Source organism: Strongylocentrotus purpuratus, unplaced genomic scaffold (genome assembly GCF_000002235.5).
Source record: "Strongylocentrotus purpuratus isolate Spur 01 unplaced genomic scaffold, Spur_5.0 spur5_scaffold_11, whole genome shotgun sequence".
NCBI lineage: Eukaryota > Metazoa > Echinodermata > Echinoidea > Camarodonta > Strongylocentrotidae > Strongylocentrotus > Strongylocentrotus purpuratus.
The window spans coordinates 23,890,968-23,916,840 of NW_022145596.1; the positions used below are offsets into that span (position 1 = coordinate 23,890,968).

General features: G+C 37.9%; 1 protein-coding gene across 1 annotated transcript in view; it reads left to right on the plus strand.

The window, feature by feature from the left end:
• The window catches only part of LOC115922298 (cGMP-dependent 3',5'-cyclic phosphodiesterase-like), a 65,785-nt gene that overhangs the window by 21,247 nt on the left and 18,665 nt on the right, over nt 1-25,873 (plus strand). The window contains exons 4-7 of the mRNA XM_030980929.1: nt 5,844-5,912; nt 11,317-11,447; nt 15,375-15,486; nt 15,880-15,919. Of these exons, the coding sequence (XP_030836789.1) occupies nt 5,844-5,912; nt 11,317-11,447; nt 15,375-15,486; nt 15,880-15,919 (352 nt within the window). The remainder of the gene's footprint in view (nt 1-5,843; nt 5,913-11,316; nt 11,448-15,374; nt 15,487-15,879; nt 15,920-25,873) is intronic.

Consider the following 25,873-nt stretch of genomic DNA (forward strand, 5'->3'; position numbering starts at 1 on the left):
AACAGGGGAAGTAGATGTACATGTAAGATAAATGAATAATGTTTGTTTCAAAACCAATTCGGTGCGCCATAGTGCCCTTTGGTAAGGTATTAATCCTCATTACCAAGTCCCTCGGAGAGGACATAAAGCTATTGGTCACTTACTTACCAGGATACACATGCTTCCTAAACAGTCAGGTATTAAAACTAACCAACAAGACAATATTAAAAACATTGAGGGGGGTTCATTAGCATATTGTTGAGGTTTGACCTGCAACAATGTTTCAATGCCATCTACACATAAACAAGAGGGAGTGATTTGGGAACGATTCATCATTATAGTTATCATCATCATTATCAGTGAGAATCGACAGGCCCTGAAGTTGTAAGATAGTATTACACTTATCTGAGTTGTCACCCTAAAACATACTACACTACACAACCACATGGCCTTATCTAGGGACCATCATTGAAAACCAACCACCATACAAAAAAAAACTCATCAGAACATAGCATCCTATCGCCATCTAACCGAAGCCTCTCGAGAGGAAAACCCATCTGCTGAAATCACGTCTTCCCCATAAAAGGAATCAAAATGCCTCCAGCATCCCGACAGAGAGAAACAGAGGATTTATTTTCAGAGGCTTTCTTCTTCTTCTTCTACAAAATCATTCACATTTTAAGTTGCATTATTGCAATGGTGCCAGCTCGCTTAGGGGAAAATCCAGTGAGAAAATTAGTTGTTTATGGAATGTTAGCTCTTGACGTCACGCTCCAATGCGATGGGATTTTAGGAGACGGTAGGCTTCTAACACACATTATCCCCTCTTCAGACTAACAAATTTTATCGTATAGCTACAAAACCCTATAGATGCATGTGTATAAAAGAGGCAATTAATTTTGTCTAGTCTAAATGGCGTATATAAAAAACATAAAGGAAAACTAAGGTTTTGAGTGTATAGTTTCGAATGAAAACTTGATAAAGAATCATGGTTCACTTTTGTTTTTGAACATCATTAGCCCATTGACTACTAGTACAGAGTGGTTCCTGTGTAAACCCTATGGGAATGAATGAGTTCAGTAGCAAGTGGATTTAACGTCATATTGGGCAGGGTTTATCATGAGCATGCACTGATGAATGGCCGGCTGACATTAAACACATGACAACCAACCTCTTCAAAGTTGCATTCTCTATGCCCTGTTTCTTTATACAATACTTTGTCACTTGTGTACTCCCTTTCTTTAATATATAATGATTCCTTATACAACGTTTCTTTATATGTTTCTTTATACAAAGTTTCTTCATACAATGTTTCTTTATACAACGATTCTTCATGTAAAGTGTTTCTTCATACAATGTTTCTTCATACAATGTTTGTTCATACAACATTTCTTCATAAAACATTTCTTCATACAACGTTTCTTCATACAATGTTCTTTCATACAATGTTTCTTTATACAACTTTTATACAACGTTTATACAACATTTCTTAATACAACGTTTCTTAATACAACATTTCTTCATAAAACATTTCTTCATACAACGTTTCTTCATACAATGTTCTTTCATACAACGTTTCTTTATACAACGTTTATACAACATTTCTTAATACAACGTTTCTTAATACAACATTTCTTTATGCAACGTTTCTTTATACAAAGTTTCTTTATGCAACGTTTCTTTATACAAATTTTGTATACCGTAACTTTCGTCTAGTCTGACCAGGCTCCGGTTCTCTCCCACTCTCGTTAAGGACCGTGATTGAGGCATGATTATATCGCTTGCAGGAATGTTGAAAGGATTTCCTAACTGCCTCTGTCTTTCTTTTTCATTAGGATTAATTTGTGAGAGTCTCCATTCTAAATTAAAGATACTATTTGACTTTTGTATACAGTCATGAAATAAATTGAGTTGCCTGTATTGGATAGTCTCTGAATGCAAGAGACATCCCTAAATGTTTTTTCTTCCTAGAAAAACTGTCAACTATTGACATTGAATAATGTGGAAGCCTAAAGCCCCTCTAAAGTTTGATGGCAAAATTTCACTTAAACTGTATCATAATGGGAAAGAGGATGTCATTATAGACACATTTTTGCAAGGATTTTTAAAACAAATGTGTTTGAAGTTGAATATTGATGAAAGAATACAAAATTTAGCTTTTCTGCGTACAACAAAAAACCCAAATTATGTATTCTTTTAACAATATTTGTCTTCAAACACATTTTTTAGGGGGAAGCTAGGTAGGAGGTATTTAGAACCTGAAAATTTATGATACATGAGCATTCACTGATGCGGTTTACACTCATTAGATATTCAACAAAACAGCTTTGCAAATACATCATCTCACACTCCTGAAATATTGTGGGAAAAAATATAATTGTGCCTTCGGCGTAACCACTTTGACATGGCCATAAATCATTTTCAGTACTTTCTTGTATAAAGCATAGGGATTTGAGTTGGCAGCTTTAATGTCTGTACGAATTAGTAAATTTGGGGGAATTTCCCTTATCTTGTGCGATGAAATAAATGCACATCTGTGAAAAAGCTTTTAGCATCATATTTCAAAATGCAGGCAGTGTATGCAGTGCATAGCTTTCTACCCGGAACAATTTTACATCTACACCTGCTAGATGTTATGCCCTTTAATAGAACACTTGGACTGAAGGCATGGGAAATGCATGAAATATCAAAATTAGTTTTGATCCTACAGGTTAAATTATCAAAAACCATTGAAAATGATTGTTTAAAGAAAAGAGAAATATGGGGTAATTATTCTTGGGGTGATCATACTCGCTTGTTTGAGTTTGAGTTTATTTTGCTAGAGATATGGTTATTTTTGCATAATTTACCTTTCAGGATTAGGGTCAGAGTCCAGAGCTGAAGTTAGGAATAAATCATTTTCAAAATGTATTCAAATTTATACACATTTATTACCTAGCATCAAGCTATAACATTCAACTGTTATTCGTTCTTGTATTTCAATAGTCAGAACCCAAGTTGCATACAATATATGTTGCTAGGTAGAACAAACAGTATGGCTTTCCCTACCTAACAACACATAATATATACAATTTGCATTCTGACTACCGGTATTGAAATACAATTATTGTAACAGATCAATGAAAATTTAATTTGTAAGGGGCACTTGATTAACAAAGACTTGTGCATTAAATTTGATTTCATTTCAAAAACACCTATTCAGTCAGTACACGTATCTTGACTGCAGATAAAAAAGAGTACTAAAGTGTGATGTCTTATACTGGCCAAGTTGTCAAGGTTACTGGTTCCAAACAATTTTGCATTCGCAACTGGTAATCTAAATACAGATCCATGAGATGGGCTGGGGAGCCCTTTGAAGAGTACAAGTAGAAGAAGGGGAAAAGAAGGCTAGTTCTACAAGAGACGGAAGATTCAGTTTCTGACCTGAATTGCCAGATGTGATGTAATACGATGTGAAAACAGAAAGTTACCCACTGACCTGTGATTTTGAGAGAAAGTGAATGGAGAAGGGGGAAAAAATCCAATACAGTTGAGCAGTTGCTAAAAGCTCTGACGCAATCCAGTGATACAAAACAGATTAGACCATCCCTCTTTGCTTGTAGTTTTCTAGAGCATGGGGGTTAAACTTGCAGATCTGTGGCCGGAAGGGAAGAAGGGGGGTGAAAGGGGAGAGACGAAACAACATTCTGGTTATCGATTACATGGGCAGACTGTGCCGATGTATGTTCAGCACTCTGCCTTATAGCCTCCCATTGATTTTTGGTTTCTGCCTCAACAGAGATTTGCATGTTGCCTGAGCGTGCCCCCCCCCCCTCCCACCACACACACGTACACACACCCTTCTCTCGAACAGGGAGATCGCCAGAATGGTCAGTTGCAGGGAAAATAACTGAAAAATTGACAAGTTGATTTATTTATTCTTATTTTTTATTGATTTATTTATCATTATTATTATTTATTTTTATTTTTATTTTGGGGGGGATGAGGTTATCTATGTAATCTCATGGCTTGATGGGTAACCATATCATTCCCACTCTTATGCTTACACCTTTGTTTCTTTCTCTTATCTCTACCTTCCTTATACCTATTTTTTAATTTTTAATATTTAATTTTCTCTCCTTCACTTTTGCCTCTGTCTCTCTACTATCTCTCCCTTAACTCTTCTGTATATTTGTTTTAGTTGTCCATGTCTCTTGTAATTTTCTGACCCTCTCTACTCTATCTCTTACCTTGCCTTCTTATATCTGTGTTGCTCTCTCTCTCTCTCTCTCTCTCTCTCTCTCTCTCTCACTCGCTCTCTCACACACTTACTCACACATTCTCTCACTCATTCCATCTCTCTCTCTCTCTCTCTCTCTCTCTCTCTCTCATTCCATCTCCCCCTCTCTCTCTCATTCCATCTCTCTCTCCCTCTCTCTCTCTCTCTCTCCCTCTCTCATTCCATCTCTCTTTCTCTCTCTCTCTCACTCACACACCCTCTCACTCATTCCATCTCTCTCTCTCTCTGCCCCTCTCTCTCTCTCTCTCTCTCTCTCTCTCTCTCTCTCATTCCCCCCCCCCCTCTTTCTCACTCACACACCCTCTCTTTATCTCTCTCCCCTCTCTCTCTCCCTCTCCCTCTCTCTCTCTCGTGCTTTACATAGAGACTACTGCCCAAGAATTGACATGTTAAGTTGGGGTCCTAATCTATCCCCGATTCCGCCAGTCCTTCCCACTTACCCGTGGTTGTGAGAGTAAACATGGACGAAACTCCCTCGTCCAGGGCATATCTGGGGGAATTAGGGAGAAATTGATTTCAGTTATGGATTTCAAAGCTCTCGGTTCATGGTCGTGCATAGGAATTCAGAGCATCTCGTTTGGGTCGATGACTGGGTTGTAAAACAGGACTTGACGTTGTGTTTATCGATGAATCCACTGAATTTTACAAAGTAATCTGAATACTCTGTGTCTAACACGATTGCATCGTTCAATTTCGTTTGCCCTTCGAATCTCTCTTTCTTTATAGTTTCCTATTATTTTTCATCCTTTAAAAAAAAATTAAAGATCTTACATGAAAGGCATCGTTTAACAATGTTAAATCTGAGATGCATGGCCCTACATGTTATCAGTGTCTCTGAATTGGTATAATATTGAAGCCCTTAAAAAATATATTTTTGTTAAAAGTGGGACCCATGTTTAGAGATTTTTTTTGTGAAAAAGTGACCCATTAGAACGGCACACCCCCGTATGTCTTAATATGTGAGTACCACCCCCCCCCCCCCCGATTCAGATCCACAAACCATTACATTTCAACATTGTCCATTCCGTTGTTAAGACACCATGATTTTTAGTGATGATTTCATAGTCGTACAACATAAATTTACAATTGAAGTCTTGAGTAATTTCATGCAAATTATTAAAAACATGATCGCAACTTTTTTTCAAAAATCAACTTAAGACAATTTCAGTAGTCATGTGCGTCAACCTTTGAAATGTGAGAACATGACTATGTTTTATTTCATAATCAGAACATGATTTCTATTAGATACGCGACAGGGTATCAAAACTGCCCTTGAGACGTTTCTTCAAAAATAGATGCGACCGTGTTTCAACGGCTCGTAATGTTGGTGTGAAGAGATTCACTTGGGATCGATGCTCAGTTGCACAAACAATTACATGCCAACAATATCCATTCTACTGCGACCTCCCCATGGAGTCCAGCGGAGATTTAATGACACTTTATCGGGAAACCGTAGACCATCGCAATCCTGCAGTGCCGATACTAATGCAATTATTGAACTTCTAGATGTATCTAGTCCCACTCTATCATCTCCATGTTTGTGTAAATCTTTTCTTTTCTCTTCTCTTACCGCCTTGTTTTTCAGGTTCCCGTGTGCTGTTTTCATTGTGTGCTCACAAGCAAGAAGGTTCTGAGACTGGACGATATCAAAGAGGTATGTAGCAAAGAAAATTGCTTAATTTTGATCATAGAAAGCAAGTGTTAGAGATAATTCTTCAAAATTAAATTCCATGTTGTTTGCTGATCACAAGAAAGAAATTCACTGAATTTTGGATAATACCACTTATGTCTGTATAAGTAGAATCCCTGCGATATTTCTATTGGTAATCAATAGACATGTTTAATAATGTAATTCATTTATAATCCTTGGATACCAGTCATTTCATCCACCTGCTATTAATAATGGCATCTCTTTGGATAGAATCCACTTTGCAATTAAATATATACTTGCATTTATTAGTTGTTGCTATGTCAGGAAAGCCTCTGTGAAGCTTTTTAGCTTGCAAGAATTTTTTTTTGTTTCAAAAAGTATGCATGAAATTAGTCAATATGTTTATTGTTTTGAAGATTATCTTTGATGATTCTGTTATTTCTGAGAAGACCCACAAAGTTAAAAAAAAAAAAACTTTTAAACATTTTAGGCCGTGACATTTAAAAATCTAATGTCATAGACAACAAGACCAAGCCAATGACAAAGCTCAAAAAAATTCTGTCAAAATGAATGCTCAGTTACTCTTTTATCAAGCTGAATAATAATCTTTTATAGCTCAAACGCAAATTTATCTTTCATGCATTTCAAGACAATTGTATACAAAATATGTCCTCTGTCATTATTCACTCAAAAGCATGGATAATACACTTAATTGAAAGAAAACAAGTGCATTCATGGTGTCAACAGACACTTTATAAATCACATTGGCACCTCCAAAAAGGAAATTGCTTACTTTTTTGGCCAGAATATATCTGTTTTCTTTACATTTGCTTGATTGTTTGACTTAGCTGATTGGTATTTTTCATATACAAAAGACATATAATAAGTAATTTCCTCCTTTCATAACCACTAGCACTGTATGGTTTCATTGTAAAATAATTGATTTATTTGTTGAGTGTATCATTGACTGCCAGCAAGAAGGCTTTAAGATCTATATGTGTCAGTGTATTGTTAATTTCCTGTGAGAAGCCAATGGTATACCCAAAAGAGACCTTGATAGAGGTCGATTGTAAAATGTTGTATGTGTATATATACTCAGGAAGCAATAGAGAGGTAGGGGTGTCAGCAGTAGACCTTGGCAATGTCTACTTAAATCGTCGCTGTTTTCACGAAGTGACGGTAGTGAAAAAAAATTGCATTCACTTTGCGTTACGATTTTCCTCACTACCGTCACTTTGTGAAAACAAGGACGAAATGTTAGTTTTGTTATCATGGAATGAGATGAAGAGGAAGGTGATGAGAGTGAGAGACAGACAGAGGGGGCGTGATAGGAAAGAGAAGAAGAGAATGTAATTGGAAGAGAGAGAGAGAAAAAAAATAAGAAGAGACAAGAAAAAGAGGATGATAGGAATAAAGTATAGAGAGGGCAGATAGGAAGAGAGGATGGAAAAAAGAGTGAGAAAGAACAGGATCAGAAGAGAGAGAGAGGGGGTGGTAGGAAAGATATAGATGTGACATTGAGGGTGAAAGGAAGTGGATGGAGAGAGAGACATGATGAGAGAAAGCTGTGATGTAAGGGAGACTGAGGGAGGGAGAGACAGACAGAGAGACAGAGAGAGGGGATGGGAATGGAGGAGAAATAGATGCTGATCATTCTTCAGGCTTTATTTCCTTTGAACCAATGCATGGTTCAATGTAGTTGACACCCACCGGTATGGAGAGCTATGAAATACTTTCTCATGAAGATATGAACATATTGTCAGTGGAGTGTGAATAAGATGTAAGGGAGACTGAGGGAGAGAGAGATAGATAGAAAGAGATATATATATATATATATATATATATATACAGTGCGTCCCAGAAAAAATGAAACCGAGAAGTATCGATGTTCTATCATAACTTAATCACAACTATAATTAATGAATGATACATATTTGGAAAGCTTAGAGTCTCCTCTTTCATGTGATGCTACTCAGATGATGCATATTTCACGCATGAGTGATTAAAAGCAATTTGAAGGAAGTAAACCAAAAAGACATTTGGCGGGCAGTATCTGAATTTCAAAGAAAATTTCACATTTCTAGAAAGTTGAGTTTCTGCCCTTTCATATGACACCTCAATCAGGAAAAATGAGCGAGGAATGACAAAGTTCTGTTTGTTTAAAGTAGTGCTTGCATTTCCATAATTTTATTAAACGAATTCATTTTCACTGGCTGCCCGCCGTATCAATAAACGAAATTAACAAAAGACTTAACTCCATTTCGTTGACAATCAGCCGTAGACGGCTGCATGGCTGATTGTCAACGAAACGGAGTTAAGTCTTTTGTCAAATCTGCTTTTTGCTACGGCAGGCACCCAGTGAAAAATTCGTTTGTTAAAATTATGAAAATGTAAGGGCTACTTTAAACAAACAGAACTTTGTTATTCCTCGCTCATTTTTCCCGATTGAGGTGTCATATGAAAGGGCAGAAACTCAACTTTCTAAAAATGTGAATTTTTCTTCGAAATTCAGATACCGCCCGCCAAATGTCTTTTTGGTTTACTTCCTTCAAATTGCTTTTGATCTCTCATGCGTGAAATATGCATCATCTGAGTAGCATCACATGAAAGAGGAGACTCTAAGCTTTCCAAATATGTATCATTCATTAATTATGGTTGTGATTAAGTTATGATAAAACATCGATACTTCTCGGTTTCGTTTTTTCTGGGACGCACTGTATATGTATATATAAAGAGAGAGAGAGAGGGGGGTAGGAAAGGAGGAGAGAGAGAGATGGTGATCATTCTTCAGGCTTCATTTCCGTTGAACTAATGCATAGTAGTCGACACCCCCACCACTATAAAGAGATCGAAACACATTAATGCTTTCTCATGAAGATATGAACATATCTTCGGTGGAGAGCAAGACACACATTACTTGTATGTCAAGTGGTATGTGTTACATGTAACATTAATGGCTATCCATTAGATCAATTACCTATTGCATTATACAATACAAAGGGATAGGCAAGCGGTTACATACACGTTTACATTCGATGATTTTGTCATTATAGCTCAGGGGCTTATTCAAGGCTAGCCTGACTACTCTGTACACCTTCATGTAATTGCTTTGCAAATTCTCACCGCGCATTGCTAATGAATTCTGAAATATAAATGAAAATGAATAGATTCCAATTAATTTACTTGAATACAATTATCATCTGCAGAAAGCCAGAAGGGCATCAACTCACTGTGAAATGTTATTTGATAAAGACCTTGTGGTTCTTATCATACATTTAAAATATCATGTATCTGATTAATCAAGGATGTATGCATGGCTTTTTTTCACCATATGGTTGTATAACATAGGATGGCTTAGAGTAACTATCGTATAGAAATTATTCTAACATATTGGGTGCTCGAAGCCAGAAGGATGTTATCTCTGTGTTAAAGTATATGAGTTAGTGCCCTTCTTGCTCCAAACAGATGATTATAATATTGACAATCTGAGACGATTATGACAAAATTCTATTTGGGTCAATTCTTTCAAAGAACCAATCATTAGACACGAGAGAAATCCACAACTTTGAAAAGGGTAAACTGGGAAAGTGTGAAAGCTTTGTTTGCTCCGTGGTTGGGTTGTGTAGACGAGAATTGGTCGCTAATAAAATGACTTAGATTAAGGTTAAACATGAAACTAGGCTGAAGGGAAAATTGGGTCAGGGAGAGGGGGTGGTGTGACTTGATAAGATAGAGTGTCAGCCCTTGCCTATGGGTCCACCAAATCACTGTGCCAATCTCAGCTTAATTAAGGTCTGTTTAAACCATTGCTTTGAAGCCCCTCTATTGTGTTGGGAGCCCCAACTTCACCAAAAATTTGATGGCAAATTTTCACTTAAATTGTAACATAATGTGAAAGAGGATACATGTCTTTTAAGACACGTCTGCGAGGAATCCCCCCCCCCCCCCCCAACAAAAAAAAAGGTTTTGAAGACAATTATTGATAAAAGAATACATAATTTGGGTTTTGGGTTACACACAGAAAACCTCAATTTTGTATTCTGTGATCAATATTAGACATCAGACACAGCTGTTTTGAAAATCCTTCCAGAAATGTGTCTTAAATGACATCCTCTTTAACATTATGATACAATTTAAGTGAAATTTGCCCTCAAATTTATGGGGCTCCCAACACTTTAGAGGAGCTTTGATAAGTCGGAGGGGCAAACTTTACATTCAGACAGTTGCCAACATTTTGGCTCTTGGGAAGGGCTTATGTCACAAGAAGCATAACATTCTGCAATATTTTTGTTTTAAAAAGAAGGGCTAAAATTGGAAACAGCACTAAGACAAACTCAAAAATGTATCACTGCATCCCAACAGATTGTCTCATACTGTTTTCATGGCAAATAAAGGTTTTGGTGTCAGACTAGAAGCTATGCATTTTCTTCCCTAGTAGAAACAAGACTTTGGAAGAAATTGCAATTCCAAGAAAAGCTTGGATCATTACAAAAACCCTTTTGAGAGAATGCAACACTCCACCTCTAACAAATGAAAGCTTCAAGCGTTGAGTAGTGTTTTCTTTCAAGCTCTTCCTGGAAATCATCCGTGATCTGTTTTAAATTGGATAGAACATACCTAGGATGACACATGTATATGTGCAGCGTGATACTAGTTTAGAGTAGTAGTCATTATTTTTAAGTAGTGCTTGAACTATGCATAAACAAATGATTAAGTGCTTGGAAAAACAAGTTGACTCTAAGCGTTTGATATAGATGATCATCATTAAAAGTGAATTCAGATATCTGCTGAGAAACATGGGGTCTCTACCTCTCAACATTATTTGCAGATATATGGCTATTCCGGCTTTCAGAGAAGGACAGGAGTAGCCAACTTTCCAGATGTATATGGATGTAACCATAGACACGATAGGTTCCAAAGCTTGTGAGCCATTATGATTGGTATTAGATTAACGAAAAGATACGTTATTTCTCTTGTAGAGCGACCTGGAGGACTTGAAAATTTAGTTCAAGGGATTTTTTCCATACTAGCAGTACCTTCAACCAAGCTACCTCCAAAACGAAAGGAAATGAAATGCTACAAAACGATACGAAATGATACGAAACGAAGCAATAATAGGGAGCGGGAGGGCTTTAAGACCAAGCTGAAAAGTTGAGATCAAGTCCATGCTATCTGTACCTACCATCAACCAAGCAACACTGTGAATGACATAAATATAATTGTCATATTTACTATAACTTCCTGTCTAGAGTGAGCTGGATGACCTGAACGCCAAGTTTAAAGTTAAGATCAAGTCTATGCTCTCTGTACCTATCATCAACCAAGCTACACTATACCTCTGAATGGCTTGAATTGGACATCACAAATACATTTATGATAATCACTGTTGTTATTACTTCCTTCACAGTGTGAGTTGGGTGACCTGAACAACAAACTGAAACTTGAGATCAAGTCCTTGCTGGCCGTACCCATCATCAACCAAGCTACCTCCAAAGTGGTGGGCGTGGCATGTGCAATCAATAAACGAGGTGCAAAGAAGTGAGTACCACCCCCCCCCCCCCATTATTATTATTATTATGGTCATCAATTTTGTCCACAACTTAACGATCAGTTGGTAGATAAAACAGGAACAGGGTCACTAGTTTTTGTAAGGATTTCAACAAGTCATCATCTAAATGTCAATCGTCTAAATTCACTGTCCTCCTTTCAATATCATTATTTTTATTGTCATCATCGTCATTAAGATTATGTTTATGATTATCATCATCATTATTAACCTTAAAGGTACTATGTCCCTTTTGCAGCCAACCTCAAATTCTGTAGAACTTTGCAGGAATTATGAATATGTCATGTATGTCCTATCTGTGAAATTTAAACGTTAGCAGTGTCCTCATATTCAAATTATGCAAGGAAACCTGTTTACTTGCTAGACTTCACTGTCAGACACTATTGAGTGACTGACTGGCTATTTTTCTTCTTTGGTAATAACATACATGAAAAGAGTTGTAAAGGGTACATGAGCATTTGTCTACATCAATAACCCACTTCTTGTGATGGCCTAGATTAAACTGATTGAATCTTTGCGCAGCATAAAACGTATGACCATTCGGTACAATTGTCTGAAAATCAAGACTATTACTTTTGGGCTCTATAGCCCTAAAGTCGATTTGACAACTAATAGTCATTATTTTCCCACTTGAAGACATTTTCAAGCCCCACCTTGTTTGGGGAAGTTCTAAATAAGTATTATCTTTCAAATGCGGTTGGAATTTAACTTTTTCGTTTTTTTGGCCTGCAAATGGGACATAGTACCTTTAAGTATTTGGCATTACCTGTGCTTGGGAGGGGTAAAGCAAACTGAATCACTGTAACCCTTGGGTCTCTCCTTCTGACTTAATCGATGTGGTATGTTAGTGTGCCCTCTATCTTTTAATTAAGGTGTACATCTTGCATACAGAATATTGACTATTTTGCACACTTACACAATGCTCTCAAGTGAGTAGATATTTTAGTTTATATTGCCAGGACAACGGTATCAAGAACATCCCATTAAAGGATAAGTGACAGAATAGTCCACACTAGCCTTGAAACTTATATCTCTTTTTTCATGTATTCCAAAACAGTAAAAAAAAAACATAGAATTTTGATTCAAAGATTCAATATGGAGCGTTATATTTCATTTTTTCAAATGCTCATGTATAGGAACCATCTACATGTGTATATGTCTACTCCCATTTTTCTATGGTGTGTTCTGTGATAGTTTTACGTAGCCTGTGATACATGTTGTTCTACATAGACTATCCAACTTTCCTCGCAACATTCTTCCTCAGTTAATTATTGTAAGGAATCCTCCCAATCTCCAAAGGCATCTGGAAACATTTACTCTCCATCTCATCATGTTCCGTTGTCCGGACATGAAAGAAGGAGAAGAAGACGGATAGACACCATGATTGTGACAAGGCTGGCCTTGCCTTGCCTTGTAGGAGGACCATGTTTGTCTAAATGTCACGGTGGGAGCTCATTTATTACGCTAACACAGCGAGGGGTGTTGCTTTCACTCATCAAAAACGAAATCGGAGACGGGTAGACTGATAATCATCGGGGCCAATTTAGCATGTTCTGTCCCCTCATGCATCCAATTAATTTGATCGCCGATAAATATCTGCTCCTCGCATCGTCAATCCGCCATGCGGCATCCCTGGGACTTGCGCAGCCAGCTCGGAACAGATTGTTTTTGCTGCTCTATTCCTGCGCGCTCTCCTCCTATTTCTTTCTTTTAAAATAATGATAAAAAAAGGCTTTTGACTTTGACGTCTTGATGCAATTGAGTTGTTTGCTGCAGGGTATTTTCATTCCCTATATATATATATATTGGGATACTAAACAGCAATGCATAATATTTTTATTGAAGATTGTTTGCTCCATGTGTTTGATGTATATGACATACAAGGGCATGCAGTCAAGGAATTGATGATCTATATTTCCACTTGGAAATTTAGATAATATACAAAGTTATATTTAGATTTCTTCTCATAGATACAATGATTTAGGAAGAGTTCTGAAGTTTGCAGCATGACATAATTTCTATGCAAAATGCACCTTTCTCTTCACTTTGTGATAATGATCTAACCAGCCAAATGTTATTCTCGGAGAAAGACCCCCCCCCCCCCCCCCGACATTGAGCGTGTTATGAATGCATGGAGCTTATCGTGCACTTTGTACTATAGCAAATTATATATTTGCATGAGCCGCTCGCTGACTGTACTAAAAAGATCAAAATATTATCAAACACTAAGGGTAAAGATTCATTTGTTTCATACAAATAGGCAGTAACCATGACAACCACAAATTGCTGCAATTTATGACGTCACACTTTCTTTATCTCCATCTACAGTGTAGGATGGCCTTCTCTTTAGAGTTCATTATTCACATTATCTTCACAATTTCTACATTTTTGTTTTAAGATGACAGTCGGCAATCTTTTTTTTTTCTTCTTGTTGTAAATGCAGTGATCATACAGTTCGAGAAACAGGTTCATAGTAGATAGCATATACCACAAATTCCAGATATAGGGGAAGAGCCATTACTTTTCTTTCTTCCCAAACTGTTACATTGCTGCATTAATTATGCAATCACAACATTTATGTATTAATTCTGATATATATATATAGATATGGAGTAGACCAACTGCGTATTTATCTTTTTTTTCAAGGATTCATAAATTTTTGTTAGTGTTTATTTTTATTTTTTTCAATTTGAATTTGTGGAAAATTGTTTTCAGTTGACACAGTTTTTAAATATTTTTGTTTAATTTACAGCCATTTTACAATATCTCCTGCTTTTTCATATGCATATTTTTTCATTTCTGAAGAGAAACGGAAAAAGAAAAATGGATTACGAAATTTCAGAGTATATCTAGGCCAATTTATTGAGTTTTATTGCTAGTGCAGAACAACATTTATAAGAATTTAGATGCTTGCATCTTTCATTCATTCACCATTGCAGTGAATGCAACCATTGTAATGCATGCCCAGGGGCGCCAAATTACCCCCCTTCTGCGCCGGAGGGCACCGGTATCACCCCAAATTAACATCTCTACATTGGGTTAAAGGCTTCTATACAGAGCCCGTAATTGACGCTAAGTTGGCCCGACAGAAAGCAATGAATTAGATTTGACTGATAAAATGTCAATCAGAGAGGAGACGAAAGATAGGCCTCTATCGTCGTCGTCGTAGAAACCGTTCAGAGAGACAGAATGGAAGACATATCTGTACCAATCCGTTAGTACCTGCAATTTGCTGGATTACATGCCCCCAGGGTGTGTAACTCTTTTTCTGAGCACATTAACTGCATATACATGTAGCTTAACAAGATAACTTAGGTATAGGAGGAAAGGTAACTTGGAGCAATTGCTCTTATTAATGTAATTTTCGATAATGTTTCTAGTGAGAAATGCTTGTGCATTGAATGCTTAATAGCATAGAGAAATCAGTTGCACGATCTGAATACATACACTAGTGATACACGAATCAAATCTTTTTGGTTGAATGTAGTGATTGCTTTCTTGAATATCATCATAAATAATGTGCTCATATCAATACAATTGATAGAATTTAAAGATTTATGGATCATTTTATCAATATTCTTCAAAACAGGCAATTCTACAGCCACAATATACCAATGAATGTTTAAATGCACAGAGAGATTACAGTCAATCCATATGTGAATATTTATAGATAGATCAATCATATTCATTTATGTAGAATAGTGCCAGCTATTTATATATCAGTTGAGTTGAAGAGGATTTGATGCTTGAATTACTTTGAGAATTGTGTGCTTTATTGTTGCATTTAGTAGAAAGTACAACTTTCTCCATGTTATGTATGCTGTTTTTCGCGTTTGATCTCTCACTCTTCACGGTTCTTTTGGATTGATTTAAATATTTGATTTTGTTTCCTTATTTAGATACACAAATGCAGACGTCGATGTGATCAAACACTGCTTCAAATACACAGTACCAGTCCTGACCAGTACATTAGCACTGCAGAAAGAGACGCAGCTAAAACATGAAACACAGGTAATAACTCCCTTCTATAAGCCACCATTTATTTTTTAATACTATCAAAATATGTCATGATCGTAATGTCCCTACTGTCTTTATGAGTTAAATAGTTTCTAGCTAGTGTGGTTAGCTGAATTGTTGTGGAATGTCGACATTGGATTTTTTTTTCAAATGCAGAGGTAACATTAAGAAGAAATTGTGTGAGGGAATTCTCCACCATCACCCATTAGAATTGATAAATATTGCATATTTTTCATACATAATTTAAGCGGGTTTTATTTTGAAATTCAACCAGGTATTTTCCTTGAGTTTTTTCCTGGAATTATTTGATATCATTCATTTAAAGATTTTTGAGACAGGAGTAACATTTGAACATATCTTTTTACCACCTTTTTCTTGTTCCTACAGTGCATGCTTCAAGTAGCCAAGAATCTATTCACACATCTCGGTAAGTTCAAAGATGATGCTGTACTGTGGTCCCAGATGCCCTTAGCATTAGCCACCTTGCATGCCAAGATCAATCTGCTTGCCCCCCATAGCTTAGACGCCACCCCCAAGGCTGGTCCCAGGCCAAAGACTCCGCATTTCACCGTCCAGGAGTCTATGGACGGGACAGAGTTGGACGTAGGCTTAGAGACTCTAGAGAGTTGTGATTCCTTTGGCCGTGTGAGAGGGTGGAGGGATATGTCGGAAAGAGAGGTTGAGAGTGTGGATGCATTCTTGCATCGTGAGAGGTCAATGCCAACGAGTGAGGGAATCGTTGAGGAGGAGTTGTCGGAGGGTTCAGAGAGTTCCTCGAGTAGCAGAACTTGCAGTCGGGGCAGCGTGGTGGGGTCGTGTAGCTCCAGCAGTGCAGGGAGCCGAAAGGTTCTCTTGGACAGTATGGAGAAGGAGACTCTGCAGGCGCTGACAGAGCTTGGGCTGGGAAGCGGCATGTCATTACATGCTAATAGGTACCCTCTCTTCAAGGTCACCACGTCCTCGGGGAGTTCCAGTAGCTCCATTATCTGCGCCAAGTCAATCTGTAGCTCTGACAGCTGCCCTCATTCTAGTACCACCACTCTTGGCGTACCATCCGATTCCTTGGAAGCGCTGACCTCGGGGAGTTCCAGTAGCTCCATTATCTGCGCCAAGTCAATCTGTAGCTCTGACAGCTGCCCTCATTCTAGTACCACCACTCTTGGCGTACCATCCGATTCCTTGGAAGTGCTGACCTCGAAGCCTTCAGTTAGTCGTGCGGAGGATGAAAGCCGTTCCAAGGGTATCCTGTGCGAATGCTGTCACAGGAAGGCTTCGGAAGACTTGGACTCTACAGATCCTCATCATCATCATCAGTATTCTGCCTGTCCACCTGGTACCAAGAGGCCTTTTCCTAAGGTCATACTGACCATGCCAAGTCTTTCCCAGTGTCTTTTGCTTGATAATTGCAGTCATGTTATTCCTTGTGAGTGCTACCTCTCGCCAAGTGGTCACCTCCTGCACACCACCTTCCGTGCAGGCATCAGGTCGCTGCCTAGGGACACCCCACTATCCCTGGCCTCCCCTACCATTCATGCTACATCCTCCTCGCAGCACTTCTTTGCATCGACCCCTGCCATCCAGATTAAGAGTGCTGATCCTCAGTGCTCTGGTAGCGATCACGGGCCCGCTGTCCTTGATCCTCACAGCAGCAACAGCTCCACCAAGGTGCCCCAGGGCCCCAAGGCGCTTCTGGGGACAGACGATGCAGACAGGTTGCTGAGTACTAAGGGTTCCACCTTCCGGCTGGACTGGAACGCATCTAATGTAGAGATTCAACAGGTTCCTCTGCCGCCCCCAGTGCCTAAAGGTCCAAGTCTCCTAGAAACATGTAGGTGGATGGTTCTTGGTTCAGTTACAGATGTTGATTCAGTTCTCCTGTTCACTTGAGTTCCAGTTGGACCTTTGAGCTCTAACCCAAGTTCCTTATTGCACCGTTGCATGTAGATCATTTTATGGTGTTGAGTCTCAGCCGCCTTTTGAAACTTGATGAAATTTGCTTTGCCTTTGGTGTTCAAGTTGAATTTTCAGTTCATCACTTTACATTGTTCAATTTTCAATTGTATCCTTGTATAGAATATCAGGATCCCATTTGAAAACTTGTTTGAATATCCTATGTTCAATATTTTTCACTCTCCTTGAGTTTTTGTTGTATCTGTGTATTGACTAATATGATACATCATTTGAATACCTTCGCTTTTGATGCAAAATCACATTGTTGTTGTTATTGTTGTTGTTTTTATTGTTAATGTTTTGCTTTTGTTAAAAGTAAGCAGTTTTCTGCTGTAGACATTGGAGTTTGGCAGGAGATAATTTTCCATTTTGCATGTCAGATTTTCCTGACTCCTTTCATTTGCCTTTTGGTGATTTCTGTTTGTTATTTTTTTTCTTTTGTATGTTTTTTCCTACTTTTGTTACATTTATTGTTGTTCATTTTATTGTCAGAATTCCATATTAATTTCTATATCTGTCCATAGGGTAAAGTTTCGAGATGAATGGGTGTTTCAATGCAGTATGCATCCCTACGCTCACATTTGTTTGAGGTAAAACCTTAAGATGAAAATAGGTCTACCATCTGAGCGAGAGAACAAGATGCCTTTTCTTGATGTATATACAGCTGCCTTCTCTCCCTCGACATGAAAATCAGAAGCCTTTTTGGCGTTGAACTTTCACATTAGGGCCTTATCCGCGTAATCTGATTTAGTTGCAGAAAACCCTGTTTGTTGCTTTGCCGTGCTGGGCTGAGCAGCTGGAGGGGGGAGGGTGCACGGTAAAGTAATTGGCCTGCATTGAAAGCAGTGATGATAAAGAGCTTATCCCGCTTCCATCATATTTCTCTCTGATTGATTTGCAAAGTATCTTCAGAAGATTGGGGGCTCCGGCTTGATTACGGAGGTTAGCGACAGGAATGTGGAGGTAGACCTATGGAAGGCATTGACTCGAGAATGCAAGAGCGAGGAGAGGGAGAGAGAGAGAGAGAGGGGGGAGGGGGAGGGATGTATCGAGGGGGGATATGGAGAATATATCCAGGGAGGTTGAAAGTGGGAGAATGGAAGATTTGTGGAAGCAAGTGCTGCATAGAGACACGTGAGAAAGAAGGGAGGGAGAGTAAGATAGAGAGAGAGATAGAGAAAGATAGGCTGATTGAAAGAGATAGCAAAAATAAGAGAGAACAAATATGAAGAGAGAGGGAGAGAGAGAGAGAGTTGATATTTTGAGGGGGAACAGAAAAGGAAAGAAAAAGAGGAGGAAGAGAAAGAGAGCGAGATATAGAGAGTGAGAATAAACAAAGATTAGAATTGACGGAATTAAAATAAATTTGAAGTGGAACAGAAGAACACAAGCAAGGAATTGTAAAATATGAGAGACAATCAAGAGGCTATTAGACATACAAAAAGGTATCAGATGAGAATTTAGTCAAAATGTGTGGACAAGAGAGAGAGAGAGAGGGAGAGAGAGAGAGAGAGAGAGAGAGAGAGAGAGAGAGAGAGAGAAAGAGAGAGAGAGAGGGGAGGAGTTTTAGAGACAAAGGCACCTGAAGCAAACAGGGAACTGATGAAGAATCATATTCTGTTGCATTTTGCAATTTATTGAAGGAAATACATCTAAATGTTGTAAAAGGATCCCATTTCTGCACAGGATTGTTGCAGATTTGATTTACAAATTTTGTAAACAGATTGCGGCTCCTTGTTGATTTAGGAGGTTTGCAACATTGCAGTGAATATAATATCTCAAGCAGCTTAGTCTTGGTTATGCTTTAGATGATGTGACGATAGAGAGAATGATTGAGTAAGAGAAGAGGGTAGGGAAAAGTAAGGAAGAAAGAGAGATACTCAACAAGATTGAGGGAAGAAGAGAGATAAAGCAAGTGTGAAATTTAAGGTTTTTTTATAAAGAATGAAAGACACTTTAGATTTAGGAAGAGAGAGAGAGAGAAGAAAGAAGAAAACAAAAAGAAGGGAAGAATGGGAGAATAAAGGACAGAAGGGAAATGATGAAGATTGAAGGAAAGAAAGAATGAAAAGGAGAGAGAGAGAGAAAGAGAGGAAATGATAAAGATTGAAGGAAAGAAAGAATGAAAAGGAGAGAGAGAGAGAGAGAGAGAGAGAGAAAGAAAAACAGAAGGAAAGAAAGTGAGAATAAAGGGCAAAAAGGAAATTGGAGAGGAAGTGAGAGACATAGAGAGAGAGAGAGACAGTGATGAAGAGATGGACACAGCTCAGTCTCTGTGTAATACATATATATCCAATTGTTTATGAGCATGATTGTATTATATTTTAAACCACTAAACAAGATGCTACCCCCTCTGGGTTAATAACATCAAAGTGAACTAAGAAAGGAAGGAATGCACAGAGAGATAACAAGATAATGTCTTTGGCAACTCGCCATCTCTCTTCTACAAGATGTTCCGTTGATTTGCTCAATGCATGTATGTCTACATGAAGTTCCATCCACCCATCTAAAGAATAAGAATCACAATATTTTGACAGTGCTATGATTCAGAGAAGTTGGTGAACATTTAGATTGAAATGAAGGAAATGCTCCTAGAAGAAAAAAAAGAAAATGTTAACGTGGGAAATAAGTGAAAAGGAAAAATGTGAAATGGTATGATTTGAAACATACAATCTTAATTGTCCCAGCATTTTTTTTTTAAATAACACCTAATAATCGTTGAGGAAGCTTTGAGATTATATCATGACGATTTGAATGACTGCACAGTGAGTAATAGAGAGAGCGGATATATTTTTTCTTAGGTGCTAAAGGTCAAAGTTTCCAATAGAAGTATGGCAGGCTGAGAGTTAGTCCAAAGGGAAAGGAAATTTTGCGTACAGTACCGTGTACTTGTATACATGCAGGCTTGAATCTAGCAATCGTTAATTTATCAAATATTAAGTAGCATTTGAAGCATTGTCATTTTGTTTGCCATTATTCAGTCAATTTTTATTTCATTTGAATAAATGCTGTGGAGCTTAGAGATTACCATTGCATACATTTAGTAAATATAACGTCTTATTCGGTAGCGTTTAATCTAATCCATTATAAGAGGACCAGATACATGTACATTAATCAGCATTATAACTTGTGTGACATTATGAACTGAAGGAAAGAGCAGCTTTGATAGAAATCTATCTACGTCACCATCCACTGGATTAATCCATCTCAGTCAGATGTGTATTGGACCCCAGGGAAACAGCCCTTTAAAACCACCGAGAAAAACGTAATGAGCCCTTTGGACGACTGGGCTCCTGCTGCATTCCCATTGCTAGCGTTCACAACACAGCGTTATGCATTACTACATTGACAAAATGACTGTTTCGTTGAGTGTTTGACCAGTGTGAACAAAAAACCTGTCACATTGGCTGAAGGGAACTCACTTGCAGCTTATCTTGTTAAGTTTTGTTAATAAAAGAGATATTTTGAAAGAAAATTGATTAAACTAATTCTGACTTTTTGATGATAAAGTATGGGGTTGTGGATGAGTGGCTCTGACCAATAGAATATATGATGTGGTTTATGCCCTGGCCCTGGGGGTGGGGAAGTCACTCTTGTTTAGTTAATGAATATGGGAGGGAATTATATATTCAGCTCAAGTGAATGTGGTTGAATTAAAACTGCTTGAAGAAGTAGATTATTGAACTCTCTTTCTTTCTTTCTCTCTCTCTCTCTCTCTCTCTCCCTCCCCACCCTCTCTCTATGTCTGTCTCTCTCTCTCTCCCCCCCTCTCTCTCTCTCTCCCCCCCTCTCTCTCTCTCTCTCTCTCTCTCTCTCGTTTTTTTCCTCTCTCTCTCTCTCTCTCTCTCTCTCTCTCTCTCTTATCACAAGCTTAATCTCAGAAAGAGACTCCTAAGAGATTTTTAAAATTAATTCAGACATCTCTTTTATATACTGAAATACCTATTTGGTCTTTTGACATTCCTCTATCCTTTGTTACACAAGTAGAGACGGTACTTTACATGTATATCATCATGGAAAACAAAACCCCTATAAATCCAAATTAATATTTTTGATGATAATCAGAAGTATATTGTACTCTGTCTCTAAGAATTAAAACTGATTTCCACTATATCTTCTATTATCACCTACCCCCATCCTCCCCCACACAAACACAACCGTTGCTTGCCGATTTGAAAATTGTCCTTCATTATAAAGCCAGACTAGCTACCCCCCCCCCCCTTTCATCCATCCCTCATAAGAGTGGTTTGCCAATTTGAACATTTGAATTTGACCCATATTAAAACTACCAAAAAAACAACAACAACAACCTCAAGTTGCCAATTTAGATATTGGTTTAGCTACCTAATCAGAAGTTGCCTGTATAGTAGCAGACAATACGATAGCAGCATAGATAGATGGAGAGAAGATCAGCCCTGAAGGAGAATCTCTAGGGATTATCGAGGGCAGGAAAGGGCAAGAAAATCTCAGGTCATTCCACCTGCCTCATTACCATGTACATGATATAGAGATTGGAAAAATAATTGATATGTATATACCTCTAGTTTCATTTTCAGCCTCACTTAACAATAATTTTGAGTTTTTTAAAGCCTATCTGCATTAGATTGGCTAGGAGGGATAAGACCTCCCTGCATGGTTACTGACAGGTGGTTATCTTATCAAATCACACTACAGTCACTGATTAGGCATTGTTTGCTCTATAGAGGGCGCAAGTGGTGCTGTTGGGCTTAAAATACAACAAGAGTAACTGTCTAAAAGGTACTCTTTCATTGTAACAGTAAATTGAAACTTCTTCCAGGAAGCCTAACATTATTCAAAGCAATTGTCCTAATGATGGAGTGATGAATGAATATTAATTAGTTAGAATGAGTATTAAAGGAGAGCTGAAATATTTGTTTCCTGTACATCGTGACTGTGCCATGGACCAGTGCATGGCCTGATGGTGGTATAGAGTTGCTGCCCAGCGAACAATTGAAACTTCTCCTATACCCTTTTCTAACTGCACTCTATCGGAGTCACACCGATGAAAATACCGATTGAATTTTCCTTATGTAAACAAAGGTGAAACCGCAGTTTTCCCCCTGTCGGTTTCTAACTGCCGGTGAAATTCACTCGCTGTGGCGAGCCCTCGCCGGAAGTGAAGAATTATTACGTAATTATTAAGCCCGCGCTCCATCTAGCTAGCATGCAGCTTGTTTAACCATAAGTCAACAAACACAGCTGGTTACGGTAAAGCGCGCGTTTACTGCGACCTTTGACCATTTTAATCGCTTTTTTAATCGCCCTTTTCTCCCGAACGTTTTCTAACAGCACGTTTCATCGGTGTCACACCGATAGAATGAGAATTTCTCCTGCTCTAGAGCAGGAGAATTTAATCGCCTATTTCTCTTCTTTTCATCGGCTATTTAATCGCCTTTTTCTCCTCTGTTGCTTTCTAACTGGCACTTTCATTGGATGCGTCCGGATGCATCCGATGAAAATCGGTGCAGTTAGAAAAGGGTATTAGAAAGCCTAACATTCAAAGTAAATGGAGTTTTTACCCCAGCAAACTTTAAAAGACTTTCATTTTGCTGTTGTTGTTGTTGTTGTTGTGACTTAGACGAGTTTTGACACTTGCACAGTATACATGTACTTGGATATACCTTGCATAAAGTCCTTATTTGTGGTATGGCACAGCCGAATTTGACTGTAGAGGTAAAACAACAACATCGAAAGGAAGACTCCGGTCATTCGTAGCTGATGCAAGAAGAAGCCTGTGGATCCAAAATGTAATTGAAAAGTAAATTATGCATGGAAGAATGTGGATCCCTTCACAGCGGACTATTCCAGGGAGATAACTTTTAGACTCGAATGTGATTGAAAGAAAAATCGGAGGGAGAGACAGATGATACTTTGCCGACAAACGTCCCCTGGGACAGTCGGAATCCAAGCTTGTGTAAGAAGACTAATGGCCTGATCACTCTGATTCATAGGAAACTTTTACGAAGCAACGTCTTATGAAGAATCTTCATATATTGTTTGGAAACAAAGTCGTATAAAGAAACATTGTACAAAGAAACTATTTTAAAAGAGGTTAATTGACATGATAGGTGGCCATTCATCACTGCACGCTCAGGATAAGCCCAATTACATGATTTTTTTTTTACTCGACCTAGAGTGAGACCCTGATTCTTTGGTGAGTTTTCGTTTGAAAAAATGCTCAAACAAATCATTTCTTTACAGTGCATTCAGGCTAGAAAATTGTTTAATGACTTATCGTTAAGCTTTACGATTTTTGAAACGACGTACAACGAATTCCACTAAGTCTGAATCGAGTTAATTCAATAATTTGATCGTAAATGTACTCTGCCGATAGTTCTGACCATTGCAGAGTGGTAGGTATCTTCGATCGTTGGCTGTGATGTAGATCGGTTCATACTGACAACCTGGAACGTATATATGGAAAGCTTTGTGTTTGCGATTTGAAGAAAGCAGCAATCGACTTTAATAACTCTGCCCTTTTAAAATAGCACTTTGAGATTCAAATACATTTGGAGATCTAGTGTATTGGGTATGAACTCCTTCACACCCTACCCCCCCCCCCTCTTTCCCTCTCTCTCTCCCTCTGTCTCTCTCTCTCTCTCCCTCTCCCTCCCTCTCTCTCTCTCTCTCTCTCTCTCTCTCACTCATCCGTTGTCTTTTGTCCTCTTTTAAGTCCTCTGCTTTTTTATTCCTTTCTGTTTCTCCTGTATTTATCTCTGTACTTCTCTTTGACTCCCGCCTCTGTCTCTAGTTATTTCCATTTTTCTCACTTTCATATCTCTTGCTCGCTCTCTCTCTTTCTTTCTCTCTCTAATACTTGCCCATTCCCTTTCATTCTCTGTTTATTTTTCTCTACCTTTCTCGTTTGGGTATTTACCCTTTAATGTCTCTCATACTATCTCTCTTTTTCATTTTGCAGGATTTAAAAAAAAAATAAATATAATCTCTCTTTCTCTCTCATCACTCCATCTCTGTTTTGTTTACTATTTCATAGACTCTTTTCCCTCTTGCTCTCCTTCTATATCGTCCTCTTTCTCTCTTTCTTCCCCCCCCCCCTCTCTCTCTCTCTCTCTCTCCCTCTCTCTCTCTCAAACCCACTTCTGTCTTCTCTCACTCTCTTAGAAGACATCTCCCATCAGACCGGACTGTTCCAGAAAGGATCAAAATTGATGTGTCCTTTTCGTTTATGTCCCATTACCGCTTCCCCTGCTATCCTTCTAAAGTACACTCTACTCTGCAAATGGTCCGGTCACTCCGCCTTACCATTTATTTCCTTTGTTTTTTCCCTTGTGCCATGCCTTATTTTTTGTTTTATACTTCATATGTTCCACTTAGCGCATTCTTCCTTTCCTTTTCCAAGAATTTTGAAGGTTCTACTTTGTCTAATAGACTCATATTTTGCCTGTTGGACTGCTGGTGGCGGGGGATCGATAAATCTTTCCTCTGTTAATTTTTGTTTTCCTGGAATTTGGAAAGGTTCTACTTTGTCTAATAGATGCATATTTTGCCTGGTGGACTGCTGATGGTATCGATAAATCTTTCTTCTGTTTTTTTTCTTGGAATTTGGAAAGGTTCTTGTGTTTTGGTATTAAATATTTATGTTTTTCCTGTTGAAGTGCCATCGATTAAAACCTCAAAAAAAGAGCACAGTTATATATCCGAGATATTCACAGAATTGAACAAAGTGCTGCAAAAGAGAACTTACATTTGTCTTCATTTTTAAAATCTAAAATTTGCAAAGAAAACTGATGGTTTAATATAAAATATAGTTTTTATAGTACTGTTCTTCATTAAAAACATTTAAGAAACAGATTATTCCAATGAAAAAAATGATACAAATTTTTTTCTTCTACAATTGTGCCATATTTGATAATGATATTTCAAGAGATGAGTAATTCAATAAATGATAATACTGATTAAAGCAAGTAGGTTATTGCAATATTTCTGGGTGAAGTTATTTTAGGAAAATAGTAATGTTTAAAAAAATATTTGAAAGTATATGCATGACAATGTCTAATCAAATCAAAACGATCATATCTGTAGCTTCCATGTAGACGCTAACTCATTGTGAATCAATAAAGACCTATTGTTAAAATGCTTTATTGCATGTAAGTAATAAATACAATGATATTGAGATGGCATATCCATAAAGAATAGTATATTCTGGTCGTACTGTAGACCAATTTGTAATAGTACATTCACCAACGTCTGAATGGATATCTTTATTGGTCATTTCACTTTCCATTATGGATAGAAAGATGCATCTTAGGTCCAGTATCTTGCTGTAATTACATTTCTAGTTCATATTTCTAGTTGGACGTCTGGATGAAGCTAAATTTAATTGTGTACCTCTCGCTACAGTAAACATTTTCTGTCCCTGTTATTTTTCAAGTCTCCCAGGAACCTATTC